General features: G+C 55.8%; 1 protein-coding gene and 1 pseudogene across 3 annotated transcripts; one reads left to right on the top strand and one right to left on the bottom strand.

Moving 5' to 3' along the window:
- The first annotated feature begins 17 nt into the window (after positions 1-17).
- Positions 18-22,406, top strand: TEAD3 (TEA domain transcription factor 3). Of its 3 annotated transcripts, XM_067006091.1 has the most exons (15): positions 18-221; positions 9,484-9,500; positions 9,679-9,937; positions 11,991-12,055; positions 16,034-16,096; positions 16,318-16,380; positions 17,201-17,212; positions 18,126-18,263; positions 18,362-18,411; positions 18,990-19,051; positions 19,683-19,816; positions 19,979-20,152; positions 20,342-20,482; positions 20,558-20,710; positions 20,911-22,406. In XM_067006091.1, exons 3-15 carry the CDS (start codon positions 9,931-9,933, stop codon positions 21,022-21,024), a joined length of 1,176 nt encoding a protein of 391 aa, XP_066862192.1. In that variant the 5' UTR covers positions 18-221; positions 9,484-9,500; positions 9,679-9,930; the 3' UTR covers positions 21,025-22,406. The 3 variants fall into 3 exon arrangements, with proteins under 3 accessions (XP_066862192.1, XP_066862190.1, XP_066862191.1); XM_067006090.1 differs by lacking the exon at positions 16,318-16,380 and having other exon boundaries at positions 47-221; XM_067006089.1 differs by lacking the exons at positions 9,484-9,500; positions 17,201-17,212 and having other exon boundaries at positions 40-221; positions 16,318-16,387; positions 19,979-20,482.
- On the bottom strand, positions 15,401-15,667 carry LOC136792006 (ATP synthase subunit f, mitochondrial pseudogene; annotated as a pseudogene).
- Positions 22,407-26,963: the final 4,557 nt, after the last annotated feature.

Below are 26,963 nucleotides of genomic sequence, written 5' to 3'. Positions count from 1 at the left end.
CTCCTTCCCCGCAGCCCCCACCCCCAGTCCCGGCTCCTCAACACAAACTTTCCGTCCCGCTCGCTCCCTCCTCCGCGCCCGGCGCCTCCCGCTCCAGCCCGGCTCATTCCGCACATTCCGGTCAGCCCCCTCCCCACGACCCCCCTTCCCCGGCCCCCCTCTTCGCTCCCTCGGGCCCGGCGGAGCCGCCCGGCCGGAGCGCCCCCGCGAGATCGGACCAGGTAAGCCGGGCGGACGCCGGGAGGAGGCCCTGCTGGGAGAGGTGGTTTGGTTGGTTGGTTCTAGGTTGGGGGGGCATTCGAGGGGGGCTGGTTCCCAGAGCTATTGTCCAGCCTGAGCCGGAGCCCCGGATCTGGGTGCCGGGAAGTTTAGAGGAAAGGGGGGGAAGCCCTCCGGGAAGCCCCGCCCACCCCTCCCACCCCACCCCCATCCCCCCCCCCCCCCCTCAGCGACCCGGACGAGTTGTTCGGGGGAGGTCGGGGAGCTGGGAGCTTGGCCCCGGTGCCATCGCCTGGCCCAACGTCCGCCTTTGGGGTGTCGAGGTCGGGGTCTCGGGGCCCGCACGGTCTGGGGGGCCTGCCACCGGGGAACTCCCAGTCCCGGGCCCCGCCGCCCTTTGGACTCCCAGCTCGCGCTCTCTCAGAGCCCGCTGAGCCCCAGCTCCACGCAGGCCTCGGGTCCGTTCTCCCGGCGCCCAGGCCGGCTCCTGCGCACGGTGCCCGCAGCCGCGCCGGATCCTGGAGGGTGTCTGGCAGCAAAGCTGCGCGCCCCGGGCGAGTGCCCCCTGAGGGGCAGGGGCTTAAGTTCCCTCCAGTCTGCCGCCTGCGTCGGGGTGGAGTTTTCGGAGTTCCAGCCCTGAGCTCTGTGAGCCTGGCTCTAAAGGGGGCTGGATTTGGGGCCTTCTCTTTGCCACGCTTCCTCAGAGCCCTTGTTTAGACTTTAGAGGGTTTGAAGGCCGCTTGTCTCCTCTAACCCTAACCCCCCAACACCACCCGCACCATTGTCTGTCGTGCCCTTTACTCCTGTCTGGGGAAGGAAGGCCGGGAGTGCCTGTCTGTGTCTGGTTTCCAGCTTAGCCAGGCCGCACGGGAGTGTCATGGAGACCCCACTGTGTCACCTTTCCAGGAGAGGGGCCCTGATCCAGGGCTGAGAGATTCTTTCTGAACAAGGGGGAATGAGGCGCTGGGGTAGGGCTTCTCAGGGGGCACCTCCTTCTGTGTCTTTACTCGATCCAGGTAGAGGCAGAACCAGGTCAGGCCTGGACTTGTAGCCCAGGAGAGCAGGGGGTGAGGACGGGGGCTGGACACAGCTCAGAGGGGCTGGTGCGAGCCCACGGTACCTCTGTATATCCGGCCTCCTGCAGCTGATTCTGTGTTCACATGTTCCACCCCAGTGCAGGGGGCCAGGGTGCCTCCTTGGCCAGAATGCTGGGGGCAGCCTGGGGCAAGGAGGGAAATTTGCCAGAAGTTAGAGATTTGGGGGAATTAGGTATTCCTCCCTTCCAGATTCTTGTAGCTCCTTTTCCAAGACCTACCCCCAGCAGTGCCACCGCAGGACGTGGTTCTTGTGGTCTTTCTGGATCCCTAGGAGATAAACAGATGTATTGTCTAGGACTAGGCTATATGGTGACAGTGACTTCAGGGGCCCTGGATGCCCCCTCCTCAGAGAGAGGCTGGGATCCAATGGGAGTCTCAACCTTGTGGGCCTTCCCCCCAACCACCACCATCCCTCCAGGGAGGGAACAATAATTAATGCTAATTAGCATAGTTGGGCAAGGGAATGGCTGAGTAGGATGGGTCAGTGATTGGCAGGACAGAGGGGTGTGTGTGTGTGTGTCTGTGTGTCCTGGGCCCTGCTCCCACCCTCACCCTCAGGTTCGCAGACCTTGGTACATTCTGACAGTTGGGTAAATATTAAAACAAGAAGGAGACCTCTCAAACAGAGGAGGTCAAGAAATTAAGAGATCTGGCCCCAGCTGGGCCTTTAACCAGTTGTGTCATCCTGGTGGGCCTCAGTTTCCCTGTTTGGAATCCATGACTTCTCAGGTCCCTTTTCTCTGAGCTTCACTCGGAGTCTCTGTCTCCTAATCAATCGGCCTTCCCTCTCTTCCCATCATGGAACCTGAACCTGGTGGGGCCTGGAGAGGTGAGTGGGTGACCCAGTGGTCTAAGAAGAAGGCAAGGGCTAACCAGGGGGTGACTGAGGGCAGCTAAGCCAGGTGAGAGTGGCTGAAAAGGTTACAGGCAGCAGGTGTCAGGGGACAGGGAGGCTGGTGGAGTCCGGGGAACTACCCTGGGAGGTGGCAGTGGGGTCTGGCAAGGCTGGGCAGGGTAAATGGTGTTCAGAGGCCGCCTGGATGGCCGACCCCTCTCCCAGACGCCTCTAGGGGCTCAGGGTGGAAGTTGGAAGGGAGTGAAAGCTCCAAGCCCTGTCCACCTCCTCGCTCAGGAAGGGAGAGGGGCCTAGGGGCCAGCTGACAGGGAGGACAGTGTGGGAGGGAGCTGGTGGTGCCAGGCTCCAGGGAGCCAAGAGGTCTCCCAGTGCTGCAGCTTTCTGTGGAGGTGGCCAGGAGGTCGCAGTCTCTGCTTCCCACGTGGGTGCTGCAGGAGCTGTGGGGTCCGAGGGGTGGCCTTAAGGGTCCAGGTCTCCATGGCCCTCTGGGGCCACCCTGGGGCCATGGCAGGAGCTTCTCTGCTCAGAGCTGGGGTGGAGGCCAGCAGATCACACTCAGCTCTGGTCCTGTGGACTTGCCCTGCCCTCCCCTCCCTGCTGGTGTGCCAACCTAGGGTGGTCTGCAGGAGAGGTCCTGCCCCTCCAGGGAGGACTCTGGAGGGGAGAGGGCTCTGCCTGTCCACTCGGTCCCACAGGGGACTGGGGGCAGGAGCCAGAGAATTCTGTCACTCTGCAAATCCCCAAAGCCTCGGCCCCTGAGGTTTCCTAGAGTGCTGATTGCTTCCTGTACTCCCTGCCAGGCCCGACAGGACAGGAAGTGATAGAGGGAAATGAGAGTGCCACTGTGTGTGCCGCTGGATGTGTGTGAGAAAGAAGCCGAGTGGGACACTCTGTGTGGGTGACGCTGCGGGGGGGGTGGATGAAGGTGGGGGGAACTGGGTAAAACCAGTTTGTGTGTGTGACTGCATGTGAGAGCAACTGTATGCGACATTGTGACTTTGTAACATTCACGTGTGAGAGAAGCTATGATATTCTCAGTATGTGACTGACACTGCAGGTACATGAGGGAAACTATGAATGACATTCTTAGTGTGTGAATGACGGTGCGTGTGTGTGTGTGTGTGTGTGTGTGTGTGTGTGTGTGTGTGAGAGAGAGGCTGTATGGGGGACCTATGTGTGTGAGGGGCCATCACATGGGGTACATTTATGAAAGACACCATCTGCTTGACCAGCGGTGTGAGCTTACACTCGTGTTTGGATGGGATTCCGATGCCCCAGGTGTGTGAGGGACACTGCGATTGTGTGATGCTGTGTGTGTCAGAAGCAGAATGAGTGACATTCTGTGTGACGTATGTTGCTGTGGCATGCCTGTGTATGGTGCAGCGTGAACAGCAAATGAGATGACCTTGGGTTTGTAGAAACTCTGATGGTCTGTGTGTGACTATATATGACACCACACATGAGAAAAGTTGTCACAACGTGGTGTACGTGTGTGTAAGGGGGAAACCGTTGTGACATGGCGAACTATACCCAGTGCAGCAGGCGTGTGCTGGGAAGCTGTGGCAACAGCTGAGTGTGAAATCAGGCGTGTGGGTGAGACCTCAGTCTCAGAAAGAAACTCCACACACGGAGGGACGGTGCTGTTCGTGGGGGTGTGACTGAGACCGACTCTGTGGGTGGTCACAGCTGAGATGGTTTGCGACTGTGGGGCAGTGGGGGTGACATCCTTCAGGACTGTGGCATATATGGCATGGGATGCTGTGAATGATGAATTTGGGGGACTGTGACCCCAATGCATGTGGTGTCTACGTGGAGGACCACAGAAAGAAAACTGTTGAAAACAAAGAAAGAATGGAACTTCCCTGGTGGTCCGGCAGTTAAGATTCTGCACTTCCAGTGCAGGGGGGAAGGGTTCGATCACTGGTCGGGGAACTAAGACCCCACATGCCGTCACCATGGCCAAAAAAATACAAGAAAAAAAAAAAAAAAAGAAAGAATGTACTTAATGCCGCTGAAGTGTGTGAAGTGTGCACTTAAAAACGATTAAAATGGTACACTTTTTATTACGTATATTTTATCACAATAAAAAAGGTTAAGAAAAAGAATTAAGGGAGATGCAGGTAACAGTGAATGTGCAGGACAGTGGCTGTGAAGAGGAGTGTGTGCGTTTGATAGAGAGGAGGAGCCCAGGGAAAGCCTGTGTGTTTATAGACGACATTGACATTGTGACCTTCCTGAGGGGGCAACTGACTGAGGGACCAGTGGCAGCTCAGCGGGTGATCCAGAGTCCAAGGGGCCCTCTGACATGTTCACTGAGAACTGTGAAACCCAGTTTCACCCCTTGGCTGCATCCCCGCCCCCTCCAGCTTGGATCCCTGGCCTTCCTGGAATGGGATGAGATGAGGAGACAGGACAGTCTCAGAGTGGGGGTGAAGGGAGGTGTGGGAAGTGGGCCCCTTCTCCCTGCAGGAGGTTTGAGGGCTCTGAGTCTCTTCCCTCCCTCCCTCCTTCCTACACTGCTGGAAGCAGGGGTGACAGTGAAGATAAGCCTTGGAGAGGGAAGTCTAGGGGGCTACCCTGCCCCATCTGCTCCCCAAGGAGCCCGCGCCCTAGGAGAGGGGGTGGGTGGGTGCAGAGACTGGATTCCCAAATTGGAAGCACATTAGTAATCTGGGGAGGGGTGGGGAGCCCCCTTCACCTCCCTCCTAGTGGGCTCTGCAAATTGCTTCCTCCTGTAAAAAATCTCGACCCTGCTCCAGGGAGGAGGGTACTCCATCTCCAGCCTGGCAGGGTGTGGTCACTTGGCAGGGTCCCTCAGGGGTGCTTGGCCTGCAGGTGGGGGAGGCAGACACCATCCCCATCCCGCCTGCCCTGCTCTCCCATCCCAACCAGAGCACGGCCAGTTCTAGGGTGGGAGCCTCTGGCAGCTGGAGAACAGCTGGCCCGCTGTGGGGGTGGGTGGGGAGGAAGGAGGGAAAAGCAGAGGAGGCGGGGAGGCTCCCTTAGCCCTCATCTACCGCCTGCCCCATCCTCGCCCCCCTGGCTGGACAGCCCAGGCCAGGTTTGGGGGCAGGGCATTCAGGATGAAACTGCTGATTTCACTAATCTTCCCACATTTTGAGTGATGTTCTCACTCAAAGTGAGAGCACTTTGAGGGCTGAAGTCCTGCAAGAGTGGACAGCTGCTGCCCGCTAGACCCAGCACAGTCACCGGGCTCAGTCTGACCTCTCCACGGGGCTGGTGCCGGGGGAGGGGTGCAGGGTGCAGACACCTGCCTGGACTTGCCTTTTCTGCATCCCCCACCAGGCAGAAGCTCTGGGGGAGCCCATGTTTCAAGCCCGTCCCTCCCCCTACTTGAAAGGCGGTAGAGGGCTGGGTGGTCTGGAGGCTGCGGGGCCCTGGGGGTGAGGGCCTAGGGCCTCTGCAGCAGCCCCTGTGCTGGCCTCCACCCCTGGAGCTGTCCAGCCAGTTATTCCAGCAGGTCTGGCCCCAGGGTCGGGAGTGGGCAGCAAGGTGCCCCTTATCTCCCTCGGGGGCCCTGAGGCCTGCTCACCCAGCCTCCTATCTCCTACCCGGCCACCACCCAGAGGCACCTTCTGACCTCAGAAGGCCCTGGGAGAGGGGAAGCGGGTGTGTGCTGGTCAGATTGAGGGTAAAGCTAGAGTGAGAACACAGGAGGTCCTTGGGCTGTGCAATACCAGGGAGATGGGAGGTCGTCGGAGAGGAGGGCTGGGGAGCAGATGGGCCAGGAGTGGGGATGTCCTGGATGCGACCCTCTTGTGGCTGACCCCAGCCTCCAGCCCCCAGCAGTGGCTCCCCTGGTCACTCCTTCCCCCTAGGTCTGCCCCAGCCTCGAGTCTTTCTGTCCTTGGCTCCCGCTCTCTCTCTCTCTCTCTCTCTCTCTCTCTCTCTCTCTCTCTCTCTCTCTCTCTCTCTCTCTCTCTCTCTCTCTCTCTCTCTCTCTTCTTTTTCTCTCTCACCACCATCTGGTTTTCCCCTCCCTCACTGCCTGACTGTATCTGAGTTTAGTGATTTACCCCCTTCATTTGTGTGTCTCCATCTCCTCCATCTTGGTCTCTGTCTTTCTGTCTCTGTTGGTCATAGTCACTCTCTCCCTCACTCTCTCCCCACTCCCCCCAATGTCTGTGGATCTCACTCTCTCCAGCACTCTACCTGTTCCGTATGTCTGTCTCTCTCTGGATCTCTGTCTCTGTCTCTCCCTCTGGGTCTCACTCCAAGATCCCCTCTCTAGGTCTCTTTATTTTGTCTCTCACTCTGTGACTGTCCCGTCTCTTTTGTCTGTTTTCTTGTCTGTCTCCTGCTCTCTTCACCCACCCCCAGACTCGCCCATACCGTGTCCCCCTTCCCCTCCTGTCTATCCCAAACTCCACCCTCTTTGCCCCTCACTTGGGTCTTTCTCCCCCTTCTCCCATCCCTCTTGGTGGTGCAGCCCAGCAACGCAGAGGTTCTAGACACCTGGGATAGTGTCAACGAGCAGCTGGGGGGCTGCCACCCCTGTCAACCCCACTCTGTAAAGGGCAGATAAGACCCGACGCTAGGCTGGGGCTGCCTTCCCCTGGGGCCTGCCCTCTGACCCCAGGCAGCCCCCTCCACCATGCCTGAATCCCGCATTGGCCTCAGTCCAGCGCTGCAGCTGGCTGAGGAACCCATAGCCTCCTCCCTGCCCCCAGCCTGAGTCCCAGTGGTTTGGGGCCTAAGGAGAGGAGGGTGGCCCACTCTCATCTCTGTCCTCATCCCACAGCAGTAACTCTGGGAAGGCCAGAGCAGCCAGTGCAGACTCCTTGCACTGACCTGCTCCTGAGTGATGCGGTAGGACAGAGACCCCAGCTCAGCCCCCAGCGGGGCTCAGCTGCCCGCCTGCCATTGCCCACGGGTGTGCCTCGGTCTGGGAGTACAAATATTCTTTTTGGGGTGTCCACTTGCGCACCCACGCAGCGTACTACACACACGTGCTCCCATGCATGGCTGTGTGGGGTGGGGTGGGGTTCACCTGCGGGCCCCTGTGCGGGTGCCTCTCCCCGCAGGGGTGTTCCTGGAAAGTGAGTCTTGCATGTGCCTGTGAGCCAGCGGAAGGGACGGTGGTCCTGCTTCTCTCCTTGACTTGTCCTTGTGGCCGCCCCCTGGGCTCCCCTCCCCCTCACCAGCTGCCAGCAGTCCCAGCCAGGGGCCGCCGCCCCGCCCCCCCAGTCTGTCCCAGCTCCCAAGCACTGCTGTGTTCGCCATATTTGGCCACAGTGCTCCTGCGGGGGGCGGGGCGGGGCTGACATCACCCCGAGAAGGGGGGGCCACTCCCTGGATGAGGGGAGGCGGGCACAGACTTGGGGGAGGCAAGAAAGTTGCTTTGAAAAGTCTGGGGCTGCCAGGGCCCCCCATGCGCCGGGCCCCTGCTGTTCTGAGGGAGGCCTCAGGAAAAGATTTGGGGGGAAATGGGTTGAGGGCTCTGTTGGGAGGGGTCTTAGCTCATTGTAGTCCTCTTCTGCCTCCCCTCTAAGCCCGCCTATGGCACTGTCAGACTTGGGGCACGGGGGTGGGGCGGTGGCTTGCCTCCCTGCTAGCTCAGTATAGGTGCCGCAGTGTCCCCCGGCATCCCACCCCTCCCTCCCCACTCTTATTACAAGAACTTGCCCTCAAGGGGTTGAGGAGGGGATAGGGATGAGAATACAGCTTGCCGGGGTGAGGAGAGGGGTGTGGCCCCTCTGACCCGTCAGGAGCATGGCTTCCTTTCTCCCTGGCTGCCCTCTGGTGTGGTGGTCTTGGAGGCCTCACAGGAAGGGTTACAGCAGTCTGGGGGTCCTTGAAGTTGCTCCAGCCACCTGTGCTAGGGGGGACCCTGTGGTCTGGACCCCACTGGGCATTCTCAGGTGGTTGCCATGACAACCCATGCTGGGCCTCCTTTCCCTCTGCTTCTTACCTTGATTAAGAGACTGAAGCTAGATTGCCTGTGTTCAGAACCCAGCTCTAGCTGTGTGTCTGGGGCAAATTGCTTAACCCCTCTGTTCTTTGGTTTCCTCATCTGTGAAGTAGAAGTAATAACAGTATCTACCTCATAGGTGATTGTGAGGATTAAATGAGTCAGCGTGTGTAAAGTCCCAGACTAGTGCCTGCCATATGCAGGTGCTGTCATTCGTAGTAAAGTTAAATGTAAACTCTATATCCATCTGACATTCAGGCCCCCAGGCCCTCCCCATCCCATGCCACTAGCAACTACCTTCAAGCCTTCCAAAGCAAAGAGGTGGCCCCCACAGGGAAAATCCCCACCCATTTGGCAAGACCTGGAATTCTTGTTTGAGGGGAAAGAAGTCTCTTCCCCAGCTTCTGATGGGGTCTCCCACTCTCCACCCTGCTCCCCCCTTTCCCTACAGCCCAGAGCAAAGTCCTGGGGTCTAGCCTGGGCTCTGGGACTCCCAGGACCCTGATACACATTGGACATGTGGTTCTGAGGCTGAAGGGGGCCGGGGGGGTGAGCCTTAGGACTGTGTGTGTTCGGAGACTGTCTGCATGTGATCTACTTTAATAACCCATCCTGGCGTGTGCAGGGAACTCAGAGTTTACAGAGCCCTGGCCCATCCACGATGTGGGCCAGGGCAGGGGCCAGCGTGTGGGTGGTTTATGGGCTGCTGTGGGGCCGGGAGGTGCAGGAACAGGAAGTGGGATGGAGGAGTAGGTGGGGTTGAGCAAGGCTGTCGGCCAGGCACCTTTTCAGCTGCTCCCTTACCAGCCAGTGTCGCTCCCGTCTCATGATTCCTGGGGCAGTTTCTGCCCTGAGTTTAGGTTCCTTGGCAGGGTTCTCATGAGTTATCTTTTGGGGAAGGCAAAACTGTACCCCTCCTGGGTCTGGGACCCTCCTCAGGCCACAGCGAGTCCTTGGCAGGATTTCATTGATGCTGGGGGGAGAATGAGGGGTGGGGGTCCCTGGTTGGGGATCCTGATGACAAGGAGGAGGAGCTGATAGAGCGAGAGCCAAGGAGCCCCTCTGAGAGCCACAGAAGCACTGGGCCCTGCCCCTCGTGGTCCTCCTCTCTGCCCATCATGGTGCCTTTGGCAGCTGCATGGCCTTGTGAGCCTGTTTGCCTCATCTGAATAATGGGCATCACTCCTTGCCCTCCCCGCCTTAGTTTTGAGGATTGAATGAATATGAAAGTACTTTTTTCCCACAAAAGTACTGTGTAGGTATAAGGCGTTGTTATAGTTGCTATTGATCACTACCAGGCATCATGGTTGGCACTTTGTCTGATCTCATTTCATTTTAACCCTCACAACCTCAAAGGAGACCTTTCCTTCGTTTTACAGGACTGAGGCTCAGAGAGGTGAAGTAACTCATCCAAGGTCACCCAGCACTGACTAAACATAACCTCTGGTTGCCTCCGCCCCACCCTGGAGCACCTGCCCCGGGGGTGGAGATTGCTGTGGTCTGGGAGGACACTGCCCTAACCCCTCTGCGGTCTGGGAGGACCCTGCCCTAACCCCTCTGCGTCTGCCTCCCAGGCTCAGGCTGCCCAGTGGGCTCAGGCCCAGAGCCCAGAGCCCAGAGCAACCAGCACAATAGCGTCCAACAGCTGGAATGCCAGCAGCAGCCCCGGGGAGGCCCGGGAGGATGGGCCCGAGGGCCTGGACAAGGGGCTGGACAACGATGCGGAGGGTGTGTGGAGCCCGGACATCGAGCAGAGCTTCCAGGAGGCCCTGGCCATCTACCCACCCTGCGGCCGTCGCAAGATCATCCTGTCGGACGAGGGCAAGATGTACGGTGCGTGTGGGGAGGCACAGAGACCCTGGACTGGACTTGGGGAGGCGGTCCAGCCCTCCTCACCCCTCCCCCTGCTCTCTGCCCCCTCACCCAACCGGTTTGGCAAAGTCCCGGAGGCCGCCAGCCCTCTGAGGGCGGGCGGGTCTGGGCGTGCAAGCCTGTGTGGATCCTCCTCACAAACAGGCCAGGTTTGCCCCCTCCACCAGAGCGCAGCCCACACTCGACACCAGCCCCGCCCCCGACCCCACCCCCGACTGCCCCTCCTCTCCTCGCCCCGGCCAGCCTGGAGGTTTCGAGGTGACTCAGTGGGCCCAGGAAACTGGGTCAGTCCGCTGTGTTCCAGGCTGGGCCCAGGAGAGGGTCCCTCCCCTGGGAGGACGTGGGGAAGCCCGAGGGGTGAGACCTGGGGTGGGATCCCAGCAAAGAGCAGTGTTTCCCACTGGCGAGTTCCCTCCAGAGAACGGGGGTGTGGAAAGGGGGCTGCAGAGTGGTGGGAGGCCCACAGTGTGATGACAGGTCTTGCGTGGGGAGGGGCGCTGGAGAGACAAGGGGACACCCTCACTCCTCATACCCCCTCCCAAGTCTGCTGCTCTCCTGGCCCCTCTCTTTGCCACCTTGCCCACCTCCTGCCTCCAGAAGGGAGCATCCACCCTGGTCCAGCCCTGAGAGGGCTCTCCCAGGGCTGCATTTTTGGTATAACTCAACCCTTTGGGGCCTGACTCCTTGCCAGCTCCCCCCAACCCACCCTGACAGCCTATGACTGGGTGAGGCAGGCCCTCAGCCTGTCTCCTCCCAGTGTCCAGCACCGTGGGGGGTGCAGGAGGGAGACGGCTGGGCTGCCCCGTGTCCCCTACCCCACTACCGTGCCTCGCCCACCCCCAGCCCCAGAGCCCCACTCACGGGGCAGGCAGATGTTCCAGGGCACCTTCCATAGGGCGGGGGCCGCCTGCCCCCACTGCTCCCTCCCAGATGGCTGGGGCAGCCCCACAGGGTATTTTTAGACAGGGCGGAGGGAGTGGGGTGGAGAGGGGCAGGCAGGAAGGGAGGAGCAGTGGGGCCAGTTCTGTCATGGAAGAGGAATTTGGAGAATGCGGTCCTTCTGGGGAGGCTATGGGGTTGGGGGGCAGGGGGCCTGAATTTGGGGGTAAGCATACACGCTGAGGATGCTGACACATGCTTCACCGTGCATCCCAAGCACCCCCTTTACAGGGCCAAGCCCCCTGGATGCCGGCTAGCCTCTGAGTCCCCAGAGGGTACCTGGTGCTGAGCAGAGCCCCCACCCCAAGTCTGACGGGCTGCACTGTCTCACAGGGAGGGACAGACACTGGTAACCAGTGACATGGGGGTGACAGGTTCAAGGATACAGTGACATGCTCAGTGACACATCTTGACCCAGGCTGTCAGTGTAGGAGACGTGTTGGAGACCATCTGGTCCTTCCTGCCCGTTTCACCAGAGAAGGGCAGGGACTTGTCCAGGGTCTCTCGGTGGCTAGGACAGGAACCCAGGCCAGAGTTCTTACAGACACATACAGGGATGCGTGCCCAGATCTCTCTCTCTCTCTCTCTCCCTCCCTCCCTCCATATCTCTCTCTCTCTCTCTCTCTCTCTCACACACACACACACACACACACACAAGCCCTTACCCTCGGAGGTTTGGAGCTGGTGACAGCACAGAGAGGAAGGAAGCACCGCCAGGGGCTTAGAGTGAGGGGCCCAGCTGTCCTGCAGCCCTTCGGCCACACCTGCCCGTGTCTGTCTCACAGGGAAACCTGTCAAGCCGCCTGACATTGTTCCACCTCCTGCTCTGCTGCCCCTCCCCCAACAGCAGCCCCCCAGGTCCTGGAGGCGGTGGGGGGAGCTCTGGGACTTCCCCACCATCCTTCACCCAACCCGCCTGTGCCCCTTAGGTGGGGTGGAACAAAGAGAGTGGGGAGAGAAAACAAGAGCAGCATGTGTGGGAGGGGCCTGGTGTATTTCCAGCTGGTGGGGGAGGTCTCCAGCCACCAGGGGTCCCCTTTGACCACTCCCCATTTTTCCTCTCACCCCAATCTAGGCCGAAATGAGTTGATCGCACGGTATATAAAATTGAGGACGGGAAAGACTCGGACAAGAAAACAGGTAAAAGATGATTTACGCTGAGGCCCCCTCTGCCCGCACACACACTCTCTCCCCTGTCTCTGTCAGCCACTCCCAGGCTGAGCTATCCCATTGCTCTGCCCGCCTTCTCAGAGCCGCCCCCTCGCCCAGCCCACTCCCATAGCTCCCTGACCAGGGCTTGAACCCATGCCACCTGCACTGGGAGCGAGGAGTCTTCACCACTGCACCGCCAGGGAAGTCCCCACTGTCCTTTCTGACCCCCCTCCCAGACCTGTGATCCAGCGACCACAGATACGCCCCAGTGGGCAACTGTGGCAGCTGCATGTCACTGCCCTGAGTGGCTTGCTGACCAGTCAGGAAGACAGACAGTTGGACAGGTGAGGGCAGAGCAGGGCAGAATGGCTGAGATCGGAGCATGTACTGTCAGACAAGCATTGAACCCGGACCAGGGAGGGGAAGGGAGGAGGGAGGGCTAGGAAGGCTTCCTGGAGGAGATGACACTCAAGATGTATTTTCAAGAAGGAAGAGGATTTAGCCAGGAAGGAAAAATGGAGAAGATTCTTCCAGGCTGAGAAAGTTGGCTATACAAACAGTAATTGTAAGCCCATTCAGAGCTGACTTTGTATTAATTTATTTAGTCCTCATAGCAACCTTATGAAGTAGGTACAGTAATTATCTCCATTTTACAGATGACGAAACCGAGGCACAGGGAAGTTAAGTAACTTCCTAAGGTCACTCTGCGGGTAGGTGGTGGATCCAGGATTCAACCCACTGGGCGGGAAAGAGCCTTCCGTTAGCAGTGTGGTGTGTGGGGAAGGGGTGGGAAAAGCCGAGGGCTGTGAGAGATTGAGCTGGAGGCCAGAGGGACAGGTTTTCCTGGGGGCAACTGGGGGCCATGGAAGGGAATAGATCAGGAAGTGGCGCGTGGCAGCTGTCAAGGCATCTTGTCTCCAGAACACCCGAGGCAGTGGATAGAGAGGTCCAGACCAAGGCAGGGACCTAGGTCAGCAGCGGTGGCCTGGGCAGCGGCAATGGTAAGGGTAGTGGTGGTAGGGACGGAAGAAACTGGTGATTTAGGAGATGATTGGGTGGTGGGAGAGAGGCAGGCTCTAGGCAGGAACCTGGAGAACCAAGGCCAGCTCTGGCCCTCAGCCCCCCAAACCTCCCTCTCTGAATGGGGTTTGGGCCTTGCACCCACCCCCGAGATCCTCACTGTCTCAAAGGAAGGTTCTGGGTCCACCCACCCAGTGTAGGAGTAGAAACGCTTCCTCACTATTCAGGCCTTTATTAACCACTCTCCCTGGGCCAGCTCATGTTGTACAGCCTTTATTCACTTAGCAAATCATTGAGCTACTACTATGTTCTTGGCACTAGGGATCCGGCAAGGAACTGGACAGACAAGGGCCCAGTTCCGTGGAGCCTGGGGCCACAGGAGGCATACTGGCTGATCAGCCTCTGGGTTCAAATACCTTGCTCCTATACCTGCGGGGAGGGGGTGCCTCATCTCCAGCCTCTGCTCCTCAACCATTCAATAGCTGATATGTAGAACAGAGTGTATTTGTATAAGAATGTGCCGCTGCTGTTGCTATTATTATTACTGTAGTTATAAACAGAATGCCATCCCAGGCACAGGACGAGGGCACTGTCCTAGCGTGTCCTGCTTCACCCAAAAGACATGTTCATAGGAACCTGTTTGTCAGAGTTGGAAGGGGCCCAGAGATCTTTAATGGAGGCCCAGGGAGGGTAGCAGAGCCTCTTAATTCTGGGTCCAGCATCATGCCTGCTCAAGGCCAGGTATCCCGAGAAGGCTGGCTGTACGTTAACATTTTACAAATGAGCTGTTGGCAAGCTCAGGATTTTAAAAACCTCTGGCCTTTGTCATTTTGCAAGGGTGGTACTCCTCTAACTTTATTCTGTATTAGAACTCTGATGTCTAATATCTCCTTAAAGGGGGTTCCTTCCTATGGTTGTGAGAACAAGGCATGTCTTTATGTGTCTCAAAGAGCAACCCGCTGACACGCAAGGTTTTTTAGTTGTTTTCATTTTACTCTCTGCTGAAAAAAAAATGCCGTTTTCTTTTTTTTTTTTTTACAGCTACATACAGCAATTAATAGCAAGTACAGTGCCTCCCTATTGAAAACACAGCTAAATATTACATTAGGATTAAGTCCCATGTGACTTTCAGCTGTCACAGAGTTGACCATTTGGAGATAGTCCCCTGGGCTAAGGGTATATTGGTGGTGACCAAGTGGGCTGTGAAGTCAGGCCACCTGGGTTCATCTGTGTGACCTTGGATAAGTTGCTTAACCTCTCTGTGCTTTGTTTTCATCATCTGTAAACTGGGAATAATATTAGTACCGACTTCTTAGCATTGCTATAAAGGTCAGAGGAGTTGGTACATGTAAAGTGCTGGGAACAATAGTAGCTGTGCTCGGTAAACGTCAGTTATTGTCATGACGTGAAGTGGTCGGGAATCTTGCCAGACACAGGTCTGAATCCTAGGCACCATGAGATGGCATGAGAAGCACCCGCCTAGGTTCTAACCAAGTAGCAGGGGGCTGCCTAGCATCGCATACACAGTAACTTTTAGTCCATGATTAAAAAGAAAAACTGTTTCTTAATGGAGATAAAAACAACTTGCAAAGAAAGCCAACAGCAATTGCTGATAATGAAAGTGTGAAGCAGCTTAGAGGATCCACCTGTTCCCTCGTGCTTGTTTCATGGGGAAAACAGTGACACTTAGGTTCTCTGAGGCTGAGGGCCAGATCCTTGACAATGCCAAGGTCTGTTGTGCAAGCCCAGGGCGCACACATCCAGACCGTGACTAGCTCAGGTTTGCCAGGAGAGGGAGGCTTCAGGGAGGAGGAGCTGGAGAAGAAATGCAGTTAAAAGCACATACTGTGTACATAGAGATAGTGTACACTGCTGTGTATTAGTCTGAGGAGAAGGAATGTGTACTGGGGGAGGAAGCTGCATGAGCAAAGCAGGAGTCAGACCAGGCCAGGTTTCATAGGCCGGCAAGCTGGTGGGGTTCTCGGGAGGACTTAGGCAGTGGTACAGGGGAGACCTTTTGTAAAGGATTTTGGGCTTGATGTATAATCTGGTGGCCAGCAGGAGCATTAGGCCATTAGCATTAGGCTAGGCCATGGCTAGCCTCTGTGATGCCAATTAGAAAAAAAATTGTCTCCTCTGAGGATACCAGTGAGAAAAAGTCACCCCTTTTTGGAAGAATACAAAGATGCTCTTCCTCTGTTTTTTACCAGTCATCTTTTACTGGATGTTAATTCTCAATTAGGATATGAAAGGATTCAGGGCTGCTGGGCAAAGGTCAGGAATGCAGAGTGTGCCCTTCACACCGGGCCCTCTTCAGTGGTACTTGCGTGGCCGCTCGTGTTCAAACTCCTTGTAAGAACAGCAGTAGTTGAAAAGCATGCAAGCTGCCAACACCATAGAAAGCCCAGCGAAGCTCCCTTTCTTCACACTGACCTACTTATTGTAATACTGGTAGTAACCTCTTTGAAATGCTCCAGCAATGCCTTTAGGGGTGAAATCCTGCGTCAGTATCCAGCTTGGCAGCTCCCCTATTTTGACATCCAGGAGCTTCTCTTCCTTCAGTGGTATGACTGATGCCATCTTGGATTCCTGGGTCTTTCTTCCTCCACTTTAGATGCAGTCGTGCACCAGGGCACATAGCTTGGCCAGCAGAGCTTGGGCTGGATTTTAGCCCTCACTGGGCCAGGTACGCTTATGCAGTGAACAACCTGTACAACTGTACATGGTGGTCCTGAAGGCCACGGTAGGCCCTTGATCAAGACAAGGCCAAAAGAGGGCAGAATTGGCAGGGCCAAGGTGTGTCTGCCCACAGGGGCCCCACGGTTGCCCCTCTTACATTTGGTCCCAGAGGTGAGGGCTGGGATGCTCCTTGCCCGTGGCTGCCCTGTGCTATGCCTCCTCACTGTCTGTGTTTTCCTCTCTGGCTGGGCGCGGGGCGGCCCCTAGGTGTCCAGCCACATACAGGTTCTAGCTCGGAAGAAGGTGCGGGAGTACCAGGTTGGCATCAAGGTACGTTGGGCGCCTGAATGGGGCCTCCAGCCCTTCCTCGGCCTCTCACTCACGGCGCCTCTACCACTTTCTCTGCACGGCTCAGGCCTCTGCCTTGGCTGGCTCTCTGGCCCCACTGTGCCTCTTTTCTGGCTGAAACTCTGTTCTTGCCTCTCCTGTTCTTTCTGTTCTTTTTCTCTTTCTCTCTCTCTCTCTCTCTTTCTCTCTCTCTCTCTCTACAGGTCTCTAGCCACTTGCAGGTTCTAGCCAGGCGGAAATCTCGGGAGATTCAGTCCAAGCTGAAGGTATGGGGTCCCCTGCCACTTGGCCTGGCCCTGCCCAGGCCTGATGCTGCTCTCTGACCCCAGCCCGGGACAGGGAAGGGGCTGAGGAGTTATGGGGGGCAGTAAGGGGGTCTCAGAAAGACAAGCAGCAGCAGAAGCCCATTTGCCACTTCAGGCTACACAGGGCCAGAGCCCCTGGAAAGTAAGCAGGAACCCAAGGGGACAGCCAGCCCTACAGCAAGGGAGAGGAGGACCACCTGGGGGCCACTAAGGCCCACCTCTCTTCTTCTCCATTTTCCTTTTCTCCTTCCTCCTAACGGCTGCTTGCTAATTGCATGGGGACTCCAGGTGGGCAAGGAGGAGACACTGGTGGGGACTGGCGGGCATGGCCATTCCTTGTCTTGGACGCTCAATCCTGGCTGCTCTGTGGCTGAGGATCTCAGAGCCTTGGGTTCATGGCCCCGGCCCAGGTCAAGGCCCCTGTAGGCTGTATCTTCTTCTCCCTGCCCACAAATGCCCAGCAGACTGGGCCTCCCGCCCTAGTCCCCACGCCTATAGCACAGTACACGTGGACAAGAGGCCCCAGCTTGGTCCACCATCTAGATCTCCAGCCCCTCCGCCCTCATCCTACCCTTTCCAGGGCACCCCCAGCTGGCACGCACTCCCTCTAGGTGGCAGTGGGGCTGGGGGAGGGTCCACAGCTACCTCTGAGCTTCCCTGCACTCCTCAGGAACTGAGAGCCAGGTGGGCATTGAGAGGAGGATGGTGAAATGACATGTCCCTCCACCCCATCTGACCCTCCTCTATGTCTCTTCTAATCCATTCTCCTTCTCTTCCACAGGCCATGAACCTGGTAAGTAGCACTTCCCCTCCCCGGGGGGTGGGGGGCAATGGAGGGAAGAGCACCTAATATAGGATTTTCAAATTATGGATTGTGAAATCAATGTAATAGGCTTGCAAACAGCATTTTTTAAAAAATGCATTATAGGGACTTCCCTGGTGGTCCAGTGGTAAAGAATCTGCCTTACAATGCAGGGGACATGGGTTCGATCCATGGTCAGGGAACTAAGATCCCACGTGCTGTGGGGCAACTAAGCCCACGTGCCACAACTACTGAGCTCGCACGCCTCAACTAGAGAGCCCATGTACCGCAAATTACAGAGCCCGTGCGCTCTGGAGCCTACACATCACAACTACAGAGAGCACACGCTCTGGAGCCCATGCACCACAACTAAAGAAGAGAAAACCCGCGTGCCACAACTAGAGAGAAGCCTGTGCGCCGCAACTAAAGACCTGATGCGGCCAAAAATAAATAAACAAAAATAAATAAATAATAAATCTTTTTAAAAATGGATTATAGTGGTTCTCAAACTTTCGCATGCATCAGAATCACCTGGAGGGCTTATGAAGCCAGATTTCTCGGCCTCACCCTCAGAGTTTCAGATTCAGTAGGTCTGGGCTAGGGCCTGAGAATTTGATTTCTAACAAGCTTCCAGGTGATGCTGGTGCTGCTGGTCCATGGACCATACTTTGAGAGCCACTGATGAAATAGAAAATATGAGAGTACGTGACACACAAAATAAGCAAAATAAGGAAAACTGTTTTGGCTTATACTGGGTTATGGAGTAAAATAACTTCTTATTGTGGATTGTGATCAGAGGGGTGATGTACACTTAGGAGAAAGGGCCTGGGGGGAGGCCTCTGAGGCAAGCCCCTGTCTTGTCTCTGGCCTGGCCTGGGCCTCACAAGGCTCCTCCCCTCCTCAGGACCAGGTCTCCAAGGACAAAGCCCTCCAGAGCATGGCGTCCATGTCCTCTGCCCAGATTGTCTCAGCCAGCGTCCTACAGAACAAGTTCAGCCCACCCTCCCCTCTGCCCCAGGCCGTCTTCTCTACTTCCTCTCGGGTACAGGGGTCCTGGGAAGTGGGACTGGGTTGAGGGAGTGCCTTTAGGGTGGGGGTCCTGGATACTGAGGGGCCCTGTGCTTCTTCCCATCTCTGCAGTTCTGGAGCAGCCCCCCTCTCCTGGGACAGCAGCCTGGACCCTCTCAGGAGTGAGTATGGTGGCACTTCCTTCCCACACCCTCTTCTTTCCCCTGGCAGCCACGCTGGACTTCCCCTCCCACATGGGTTCCAGCAGCAGCTAAGCAAAGTCTTCGTTCAAAAATAGAGGGTTGGAGAGCGCCAGTTAAGAGAGCTAATGCATCTGTCATAATGTTCATTCATGTGTTTGTTCATTCATCAACCACTTGTCATCCATCTTACAATTATTTTTCACTCAGTTAATCTCTGAGTCAGTCTTTCATTCAACAAGTCAGGTAGTCAAGTATTCTCAGCTCCTTCAACTCTAAGATGACTTTCTTCCTAAGACACGCCCTCAGCTTAATGAACAGCTCTGCAGGGTGGCTTTGAAATGTGCACATCAGTTGTGAGATGCAGCCAGACTTCATAAAGTTAAAACGTGAAGAAAACAAAAAGCTTGCGAGTTAGCTGGTCAGCATGTATTTCTGGGCCTCCACAGGAAGGCCTGGTGGCTTCCTATGTGGGGTCCCAGATGAGACCCACGTGACTGGGCCAGGCGGAAGGTGGGTAAGGGGATGACCCTCTAACCAGCCCATGCTCCTGTCTGCAGCATCAAGCCCTTTGCACAGCCAGCCTACCCTGTCCAGCCACCCCTGCCACCGACGCTCAGCAGTAAGTTCCCTGCACAAGGCAGCCACCACCTCTCCCTCCCTCAGCAGCTGCACCTCTGCTCAGAAGAGCTGGGGCCAGACTCGTATGTGTGTGTGCGTGTGCGTGTGCGTGTGTGTGCGCGCGCACGGGCTGGGAGGGAGGAGTGGCTGGCATCTGTATGGGATTGGGACAGGCCAGGAATAGCCCCCTTACCTTTTACAATGTTGCTTCCAGAACTCTGCTACAAGTACACACCACCAAAGGTGTCACATTGATATGTGTATGTATATATAATTTCTTCAAGGGAAATACACCAAAATCTTCAGAGTTTTACTTTCTCTAGGCGTTAGGATTCTGGGTAATTTTTATTTTTACGTTTTTCACTTGTCTATATTTTCTGTTTGGACACACATTAATGGTGACAATGAGGGAAAACCCACTGATGTACATTACTAGGGCCACCACACACGGTGCTGCAGGCTGTGCACTGCACAAGGACACTTGGCAGGGGAGTCAAAATCCAGCCCGTGTTCCCGTCCAAAAGGGGCACCATTCTCCAGCTCGCACACAGGCTCTGTGTGGGGGTGGGGGGCGGCTCTGTGTGTAGCCGCACACCCGCCCGTGCAGACGAGGGTCCGTCTCGTCCTCCCAGGTTATGAGCCCCTGGCCCCGCTCCCCTCAGCTGCTGCCTCTGTGCCTGTGTGGCAGGACCGCACCATCGCCTCCTCCCGGCTGCGGCTCCTCGAATATTCCGCCTTCATGGAGGTGCAGCGCGACCCTGACACGGTAACGTAGGGGGTGGGGCAGGGTCTGTGCGGTCCAGGGCCACAGCTCAGGGTCATGGGGTTGGGAGCCCATAGGGCAGGTCTGTTCCCTTGCAGCCCACCGCTCCCCCTGGACCTGCACACTCTCGAGCTCTCCTGACCCTGTACTGGGCCCTCCCCACAGTACAGCAAACACCTGTTTGTGCACATCGGCCAGACAAACCCTGCCTTCTCAGACCCGCCCCTGGAGGCAGTGGATGTGCGTCAGATCTATGACAAGTTTCCCGAGAAGAAGGGTGGCCTGAAGGAGCTCTATGAGAAGGGGCCCCCTAACGCCTTCTTCCTCGTCAAGTTCTGGGTGAGCTGCCCTGGTCCCTCTCTGCTCCCAAGGATCCCCCCGGATGTGCGGTGTACCCAGGCCCACCCTACCGACCCCCTCTCCCCGGGCCTGTGGGCACTGTGCGGGCTATGTATGCCCCCAGCCCCAGGGCGGGACGCCTCCCCGGGCCTCCGACAGCACCTTAGGCCGCCCCGCCCCCTCCTCCAGGCCGACCTCAACAGCACCATCCAGGAGGGCCCTGGCGCCTTCTATGGGGTCAGCTCCCAGTACAGCTCGGCCGACAGCATGACCATCAGCGTCTCCACCAAGGTGTGCTCCTTTGGCAAGCAGGTAGTGGAGAAGGTGGAGGTGAGTGGGGGCCCGGGGGGCGGTGGGGGGCTGGGGGCGGGCCAGCCGAGCGACGCCTGACCCTGGCTCCCGCAGACCGAGTACGCCAGGCTGGAGAATGGGCGCTTCGTGTACCGCATCCACCGCTCACCCATGTGCGAGTACATGATCAACTTCATCCACAAGCTCAAGCACCTGCCTGAAAAGTATATGATGAACAGCGTCCTGGAGAACTTCACCATCCTGCAGGTGTGGAGGCAGCGGGGGGCGGGGGGGGCGGCGGGGGGGTCATGGGAGCACCCCAGGCACAGGGGCCTCGAAGCAGGGGTGGCCAGACCCATTCCTCAGAGGAGGAGACCGAGCCCCAGAAAGGAGAAGGCTCTGCTCAGCCTGCACGCCCCATGGCCCTGTGCCACCTGACCTCCCGCATCTTCCTACCCGGCCCCCAGGTGGTCACGAGCCGGGACTCCCAGGAGACCTTGCTCGTCATTGCTTTCGTCTTTGAAGTCTCCACCAGTGAGCATGGGGCCCAGCACCACGTCTACAAACTCGTCAAAGACTAAGGTGCCCTCCACCCCCACCACCACAATCCAGGACGAGCATCTTCTCCACACACCTGCCTGGCACCCCTAGGGGTCCAGGATTGAGGACTCATCCACCCGCCAGGCCTCAGGCCCAGGACCCAGGAGGCCCCCCCATCTACCCTGCACACACACTCCCTGCCACTGTTCTGCGCTTTAACTGAGGGAGAAGAGAGGAGGGCTCAGCGGTGGGGCAGCCTGGCGGTGACGCTGACCACCGTACCCAGCTCTGCCCAGCCTCGAAAGACTGGGAGGACACCTTCGAGCCCAGGCACACGTGGCCACTGGCCCCTCAGGGGACCGTGACGGGCGGGTGAGGGCAGAATGGAGACCAAGGGAACCGGAGTGCAGAGGCCCCAGAAGGGGAGTGTCGAGTTAGGGTCAAGTTGAGAAGAGAGAGGAGCCCACACTTTCTGTGCGCCTGCTGTGTGCCAGGCCTCGTGCAGGCCCCCAAGTGCCTTGTGCCATCCTCAGACCCTGCAGGGCAAGCGTGGGGCTCGCTATCTCAGTGGGGGGACCCGTGGAGGGGTGGGTGGAGTTGGAGTCCTGCCTGTCCCTAGAGCCCAGGTTTATGCTACCTCCCTGGAGTGGGGGCTGGCCACAGGGGCAGGAGGGAGGGTCTGCACTGAGGGGCCAGCCGGCTGGATTGGGTGCCTGAACAGACCACTTCTTTCCAGAGCACGAGGGGCTCCTGTGCGGCCCTCAGAGCTGCCTGACCCAGGTCCGGTCCCGAGCCACCCAGCGGCCTCCCGATGGGCGAAGGCTTCCAGGGGCAGGCCCAGGCCTGAAGCAGGCTGGAGGGTCAGGTGGGAGGATAGAGTCCCAGCCCCTGGGCAGACCACTGGTCCAGGGACAAGGGGTAGCGGAAAAGTTTGGCATTTTCTCTTGCCTAAGACTTGCGTCTGGTGGTGAACCCTTGCGGGGGCACCTGTCCCTTCTGTTTTCCCCACATCAGTCTCTCTGGCCTGGAGCAGCAGCTCCCCACACCCCGTTCTGGGATTGAAGGTTAACCCTTCCCCGGCAGCCCCTTCTCAACACCCAGGCTCATCCGCCCCCAGTCCCGTCCTCCCGCTGCCTGTGGGTATTTATGAGTTTCGTATGAAGTACTGTGCCCCTTCCTCCCCCCGCCCGGCCGCCCCTGAGCTTCCTGAAGGTCCTCACAGTTTGCATATCGCTCAGGCCACCTCCAAACCCAACCTAGGTTTTATAATGTATATTATATATTTGTTGTGTATTTTTAAAATCCAGCTGTGATGGGTTATATCATAAATGTGGCACAAGGCTGGCGCAGGGGCCCTCGAGGCCCAGCTCCTGCTTAAAAAAAAAAAAAAAAAAAAAAATTAAAGTTATTTGTTTGTGGGTTAGTCGCGTGACCAGTTGTGTGCCATACCTCTGGGTTTGGACAGCTTCGGGGTGTCACCCCACCCCACCCCGTCTCTGCTGTGGGGCCCCAAGCGCTACCCACACTCAAAACATATAGGATTTGGAAATTCCCCGGTAGTCCAGTGGTTAGGGCTCTGCGCTTTCACTGCCGAGGGCCCGGGTTGGATCCCTGGTCGGGGAACTAAGATCCCATAAGCCGAGCAGCATGGCCAAAAAAAAGAAAAAGAAAATAGGATTCAAGGGTCTTGTGAAAGTTTTGCCAACTCCAACCTTTCTCCCACCCCTCCTGCTGTGAATCGAGCACTGAAGTGTGGCCAGCACTGGCCTGAGCCTTATGTTGCCTTGTCTCTTTAAGTGAAGTGATTTGCCCCAGGTGACTTCAATACTGAGATGGGCCCCCTATTAAATCCCCACAGTCCAGGACTTCCCTGGTGGCGCAGTGGTTGCGAGTCTGCCTGCCAATGCAGGGGACATGGGTTCGTGTCCCAGTCCGGGAGGATCCCACATGCCACAGAGTGGCTGGGCCCGTGAGCCATGGCCGCTGGGCCTGCACGTCCGGATCCTGTGCTCCACAACGGGAGAGGCCACAACAGTGAGAGACCTGCATACCGCAAAAAAAAAAAAAAAAAAAAAAAATCCCCACAGTCCACAGTGGCTACTACTGGTTCTCACCGCCCCATCTTCACTCCACACATGAGGAAAGGGCCTCAAGGAGGTGAGTGCTCCTGAAGTGGATGGCTGCTAGCGGGAGCGGGGGTGGGGGCGGGGGCCGGGGGAAGCTGGACTCCAACCTGCCCCTGTCTGGCTGGGAAAACCTCAGTGTCCTCAGTGGACATGGGTTGTTTATCAGAAATTCAAATTTAACTGGGCATCCTGTATTTTCATTTGCTGAATCTGGCAGCCCTACTCTAGAATCTCGTCTTCTAGATCATTCTGGTCCAACCTCCAATTTTGCAGATGGGGAAACAGAAGAGGTTAAATGCTCTTCTCACTCACCTGTCAGTGGTAACACCAGGATTTGAACCCTGTCTTCTGACTTTAAGCCCAGGCACTTGGTATACTATTAAATAATCAGGCGGCCTTTTGTCTTGGTCCACTGCATTGGAGGGACCAAGACTGTTGCTTACAGGATGGGGAGGGTGCCTGGAGCCCCAACCAGGTGGGAGGGGTTCCTGGAGATAGAAATGGTTTATGAAAGACCCACCATGTGCTATGCCTAGGGCTGGATGCAAAATCCAGTCTCTACTAATAGGTGATTGTATCTGTTGGGTGCTTAAATCATCATCACGTGGGTTGCCCTCAATGTTCCTGGAGTAAACAGCCTCCAGGTGATTTCTATTAGAATACTGGTCTTGGGCAGAAATATCAAAAGGTGAAATATGGCTGGCCTCCTCACTGGCCACCCCCCACCCCCATATATGAATGTAACCAAAGCCCAGGGCTCTCTCCTGGAAGTGGCTCTCCCTGTCCAGGGTTCTGTGGAAAGCTGTAAGAAAAGGCCAAGCCAAGAAAGCAGGGGCCCAAAGAAGAGGCTGGTAGTTCTCTTTCCTGCCCCTCTTGTTTCTGATGTCCCTAGGGAAGATGGAGGTGGGCCATCATTTTGCCAATTCCACGGTCAAAGCCTGAGCAGTCTTGGGGTTTCATGGGGCTCTTCATTTCCTTCTAGTACAAATGCTGGAAAACTGGGGCTCCCCAGATATCTGAACCCTGAAGTCTAACTCAGATGCACACTAAGCTTTAGTCTAAAGCCTAAACTCATCCTAGAGGCTGGGGTTTAAGATAGCTCAACCCTCATTCAGAATCGAATCAGTTTGCCACCACATGTGTTCTCTGTTGTTTGCTTTGCTTTCCCATTCTGCCTCCTGCTTTTTCCTTTTCGTCTCTATCATGGTGCCACAGGCCTCTGGAGCGCAGGCACCACGGCTCTAAACAGCTTCTGGGCAGGCCAGCAGAAGGTGGTGAGTCATATTGGTTTAATATAGAGCTAGTTTTTAAGTACTCCTACCCCAATACATAAGGCATAGATTTATTTATAAAGTGGAATAGGTTTAATTTTTAAATTCAGGTGATGCAAATCAATAATCCAGTAAGACTCAAGTTCCCTAGTATTTCTAAAACATTCCCATAGTTTCCAAAACTATTTTTAAGGATTTCAATCCTTGGCTCTTTTCAAACAGGAGGGTGTGACTGATTCTGAAGGCACCTTGTTCTCCCCACTCATCACCATTAATGAGATAGATGTCCTTGGGATGGCCTCCATTCAATCTGTCCTAAACCTAACCAAGGCAGACAAGCAGGGACTTGTGTGACCGTTCTGGTACACAAGTGTACACAACTATACCTAACCGCCATTTTACAACTGCTGTTTAACCGAGTACTAAGTGCCTGGCACTGTGCAAAGCATGTCATGCTTTTAGTAGGTATCATCATCAGCTGCACTTTCAGATGAGTTTTCTGGAAGTTAAGAGGCTGGCTCAGCAGCCTCCCACGGCTCCTGAGTGGTAGAGCTGGGATTCACTCGGACACTGGGGGGGCCTCAGCCCACAGACAAACACCTGGCTGGTCTTGCACCCAAGAAATTGTATGCACAGTGTCATGGGAACCTCCTCTGTGAAACCCTTGCTCCACCGTGATGCTGCTCATTGATAGCACAGCTGCTGGTGCAAACAATTGTCTTTCTGGCTTCTAGAAGTGGTTTGCTTTTATCTCACAGGCCCTGTGATCATTATGACTCTCAGGGTTGGCCACCAAAGGTGCACTGGGGCCCACCTTAGCATGTGAGACCTGCTTGTTTTTTGCCTTCACCCAATGGTTCTCACATCTTTTATTTTCTCTTGCTGTACTCAGCTTTGTAAAAGACAGGGTATAAAACGCACTCATACTTGTCAATTACTTTTTATATTCCTCTAGTCATCAAATCACAAGTTTTCCTGCCTTACTTGAGGTGTTGCCGTTCTCTGATTACAAAAATCAGAACTTCAGAAAATCCCCTAAATCACGTAACTCCCAGCTTTGAATGTGGTCAGCATTAGTATGTAAGCTTCCAATCACTTTAACTAGGCATAGTTTTTTCCTTTCAGCAAAATTGGATCCTAACTAGTTTCACAGCCAGCTTTTCCCCCTCCTTACCTATTGGGAACATTGTTCAACAAGCCTAGGTATTTCATTACTCCTAACTGTGGTTATATTACCAGAGGAGCAAGTTAGGCCTTATCACCTTGAGAACCAAAATTCTCTGCTCATCACAAGATAAGCTATTTTACCTGCAGTTATAACTTGAAAGCTAAAATGACAAATCTGGGCTTCCCTGGTGGCGCAGTGGTTGAGAATCCCCCTGCCGATGCAGGGGACACAGGTTCGTGCCCCGGTCTGGGAAGATCCCACATGCCGCCGAGCGGCTGGGCCCGTGAGCCATGGCCACTGAGCGTGCACGTCCGGAGCCTATGCTCCGCAATGGGAGAGGCCACAACAGTGAGAGGCCTGCATATCGCAAAAAAATAAAAAAATAAAATGACAAATCTTTTGGTGAACACCTTGTGCTCTTCACTGTTCAAATACAGATAAAGCTTGTTTTGAGAAGGTGCAGCATTTTTAATTTATGCTTTGATTAGCCTTTCAGCTCTAGTTCCTTTATTTACCAAAGTTAAATGAGGCAGATTAAAGTCAAATGTTAGGAACTTCCCTGGTGGTCCAGTGGCTAAGACTGCACTCCCAATGCAGGGGGCCCGGCTTGGATCCCTGGTCAGGTAACTACATCCCTCATACCACAACTAAGAGTTCATGCCACAAATAAAGATCCAGCGCACAGCAACTAAGACCCGGCGCAGCCAAATAATATTTAAAAAAATAAAGCCAAAGGTTAAATCACAGGTATTTCCCACCACACCAAAGCCACATTTCCAGTGCTGGGTGCTGGAGGCAAGAACTGCAACAGGAAGTTCCTCAGGCCAGGGAAGCGGCCTAAATGTTTCCACAGGCAGATTCCACCCATTTGCCAAACTCCCCTAGACAACAGGGTCCCTAGAGCAGAGTATTATCAGGTCTTCTAATTTTTCTTCCTAAATATCTTACCTAGTAAATCACTACCCCCAAACATAAGGGTACTCAATTTGTGGGTCAAGAAAGCAAATACTAGACGTTTCTCAGGGTATGTGGACCACTCTAATCAGAAGCATTTAGGAAGCCAATCCCAGGCTAACCAAACCCCAATCTCCATTTGTAACTACTTGGGGATTCCTGCAGACCCAAGACCCCAGATGATTTCAAGGGATCAAAAAGCCCTCCAAACAAAAAGCCCATGTTAAGAACTGCTGGCATACAGGCCATAGCTTAAGCATGCTGCCAAGGAAAGGTCAAGTCAGTGTCCTCAATGTGAAGGTTCTTACCCACCCTTTCCACTAGTAACAGGCAGCAGCAGTACAGGCTGGGGTAACAGCCCCGATCTGCTCTTCTCAGGGTTATTTGAAAAACTTCAGCCCTGATTAGCAGCCCTATTAGTATCCAGGAAATCTTAATAAGACTCCATGTTTTTGAAGGCA

The sequence above is a fragment of the Kogia breviceps genome, chromosome 10, assembly GCF_026419965.1.
Source record: "Kogia breviceps isolate mKogBre1 chromosome 10, mKogBre1 haplotype 1, whole genome shotgun sequence".
Lineage (NCBI taxonomy): Eukaryota > Metazoa > Chordata > Mammalia > Artiodactyla > Physeteridae > Kogia > Kogia breviceps.
This window is presented reverse-complemented; position numbering and strand designations above follow the sequence as displayed.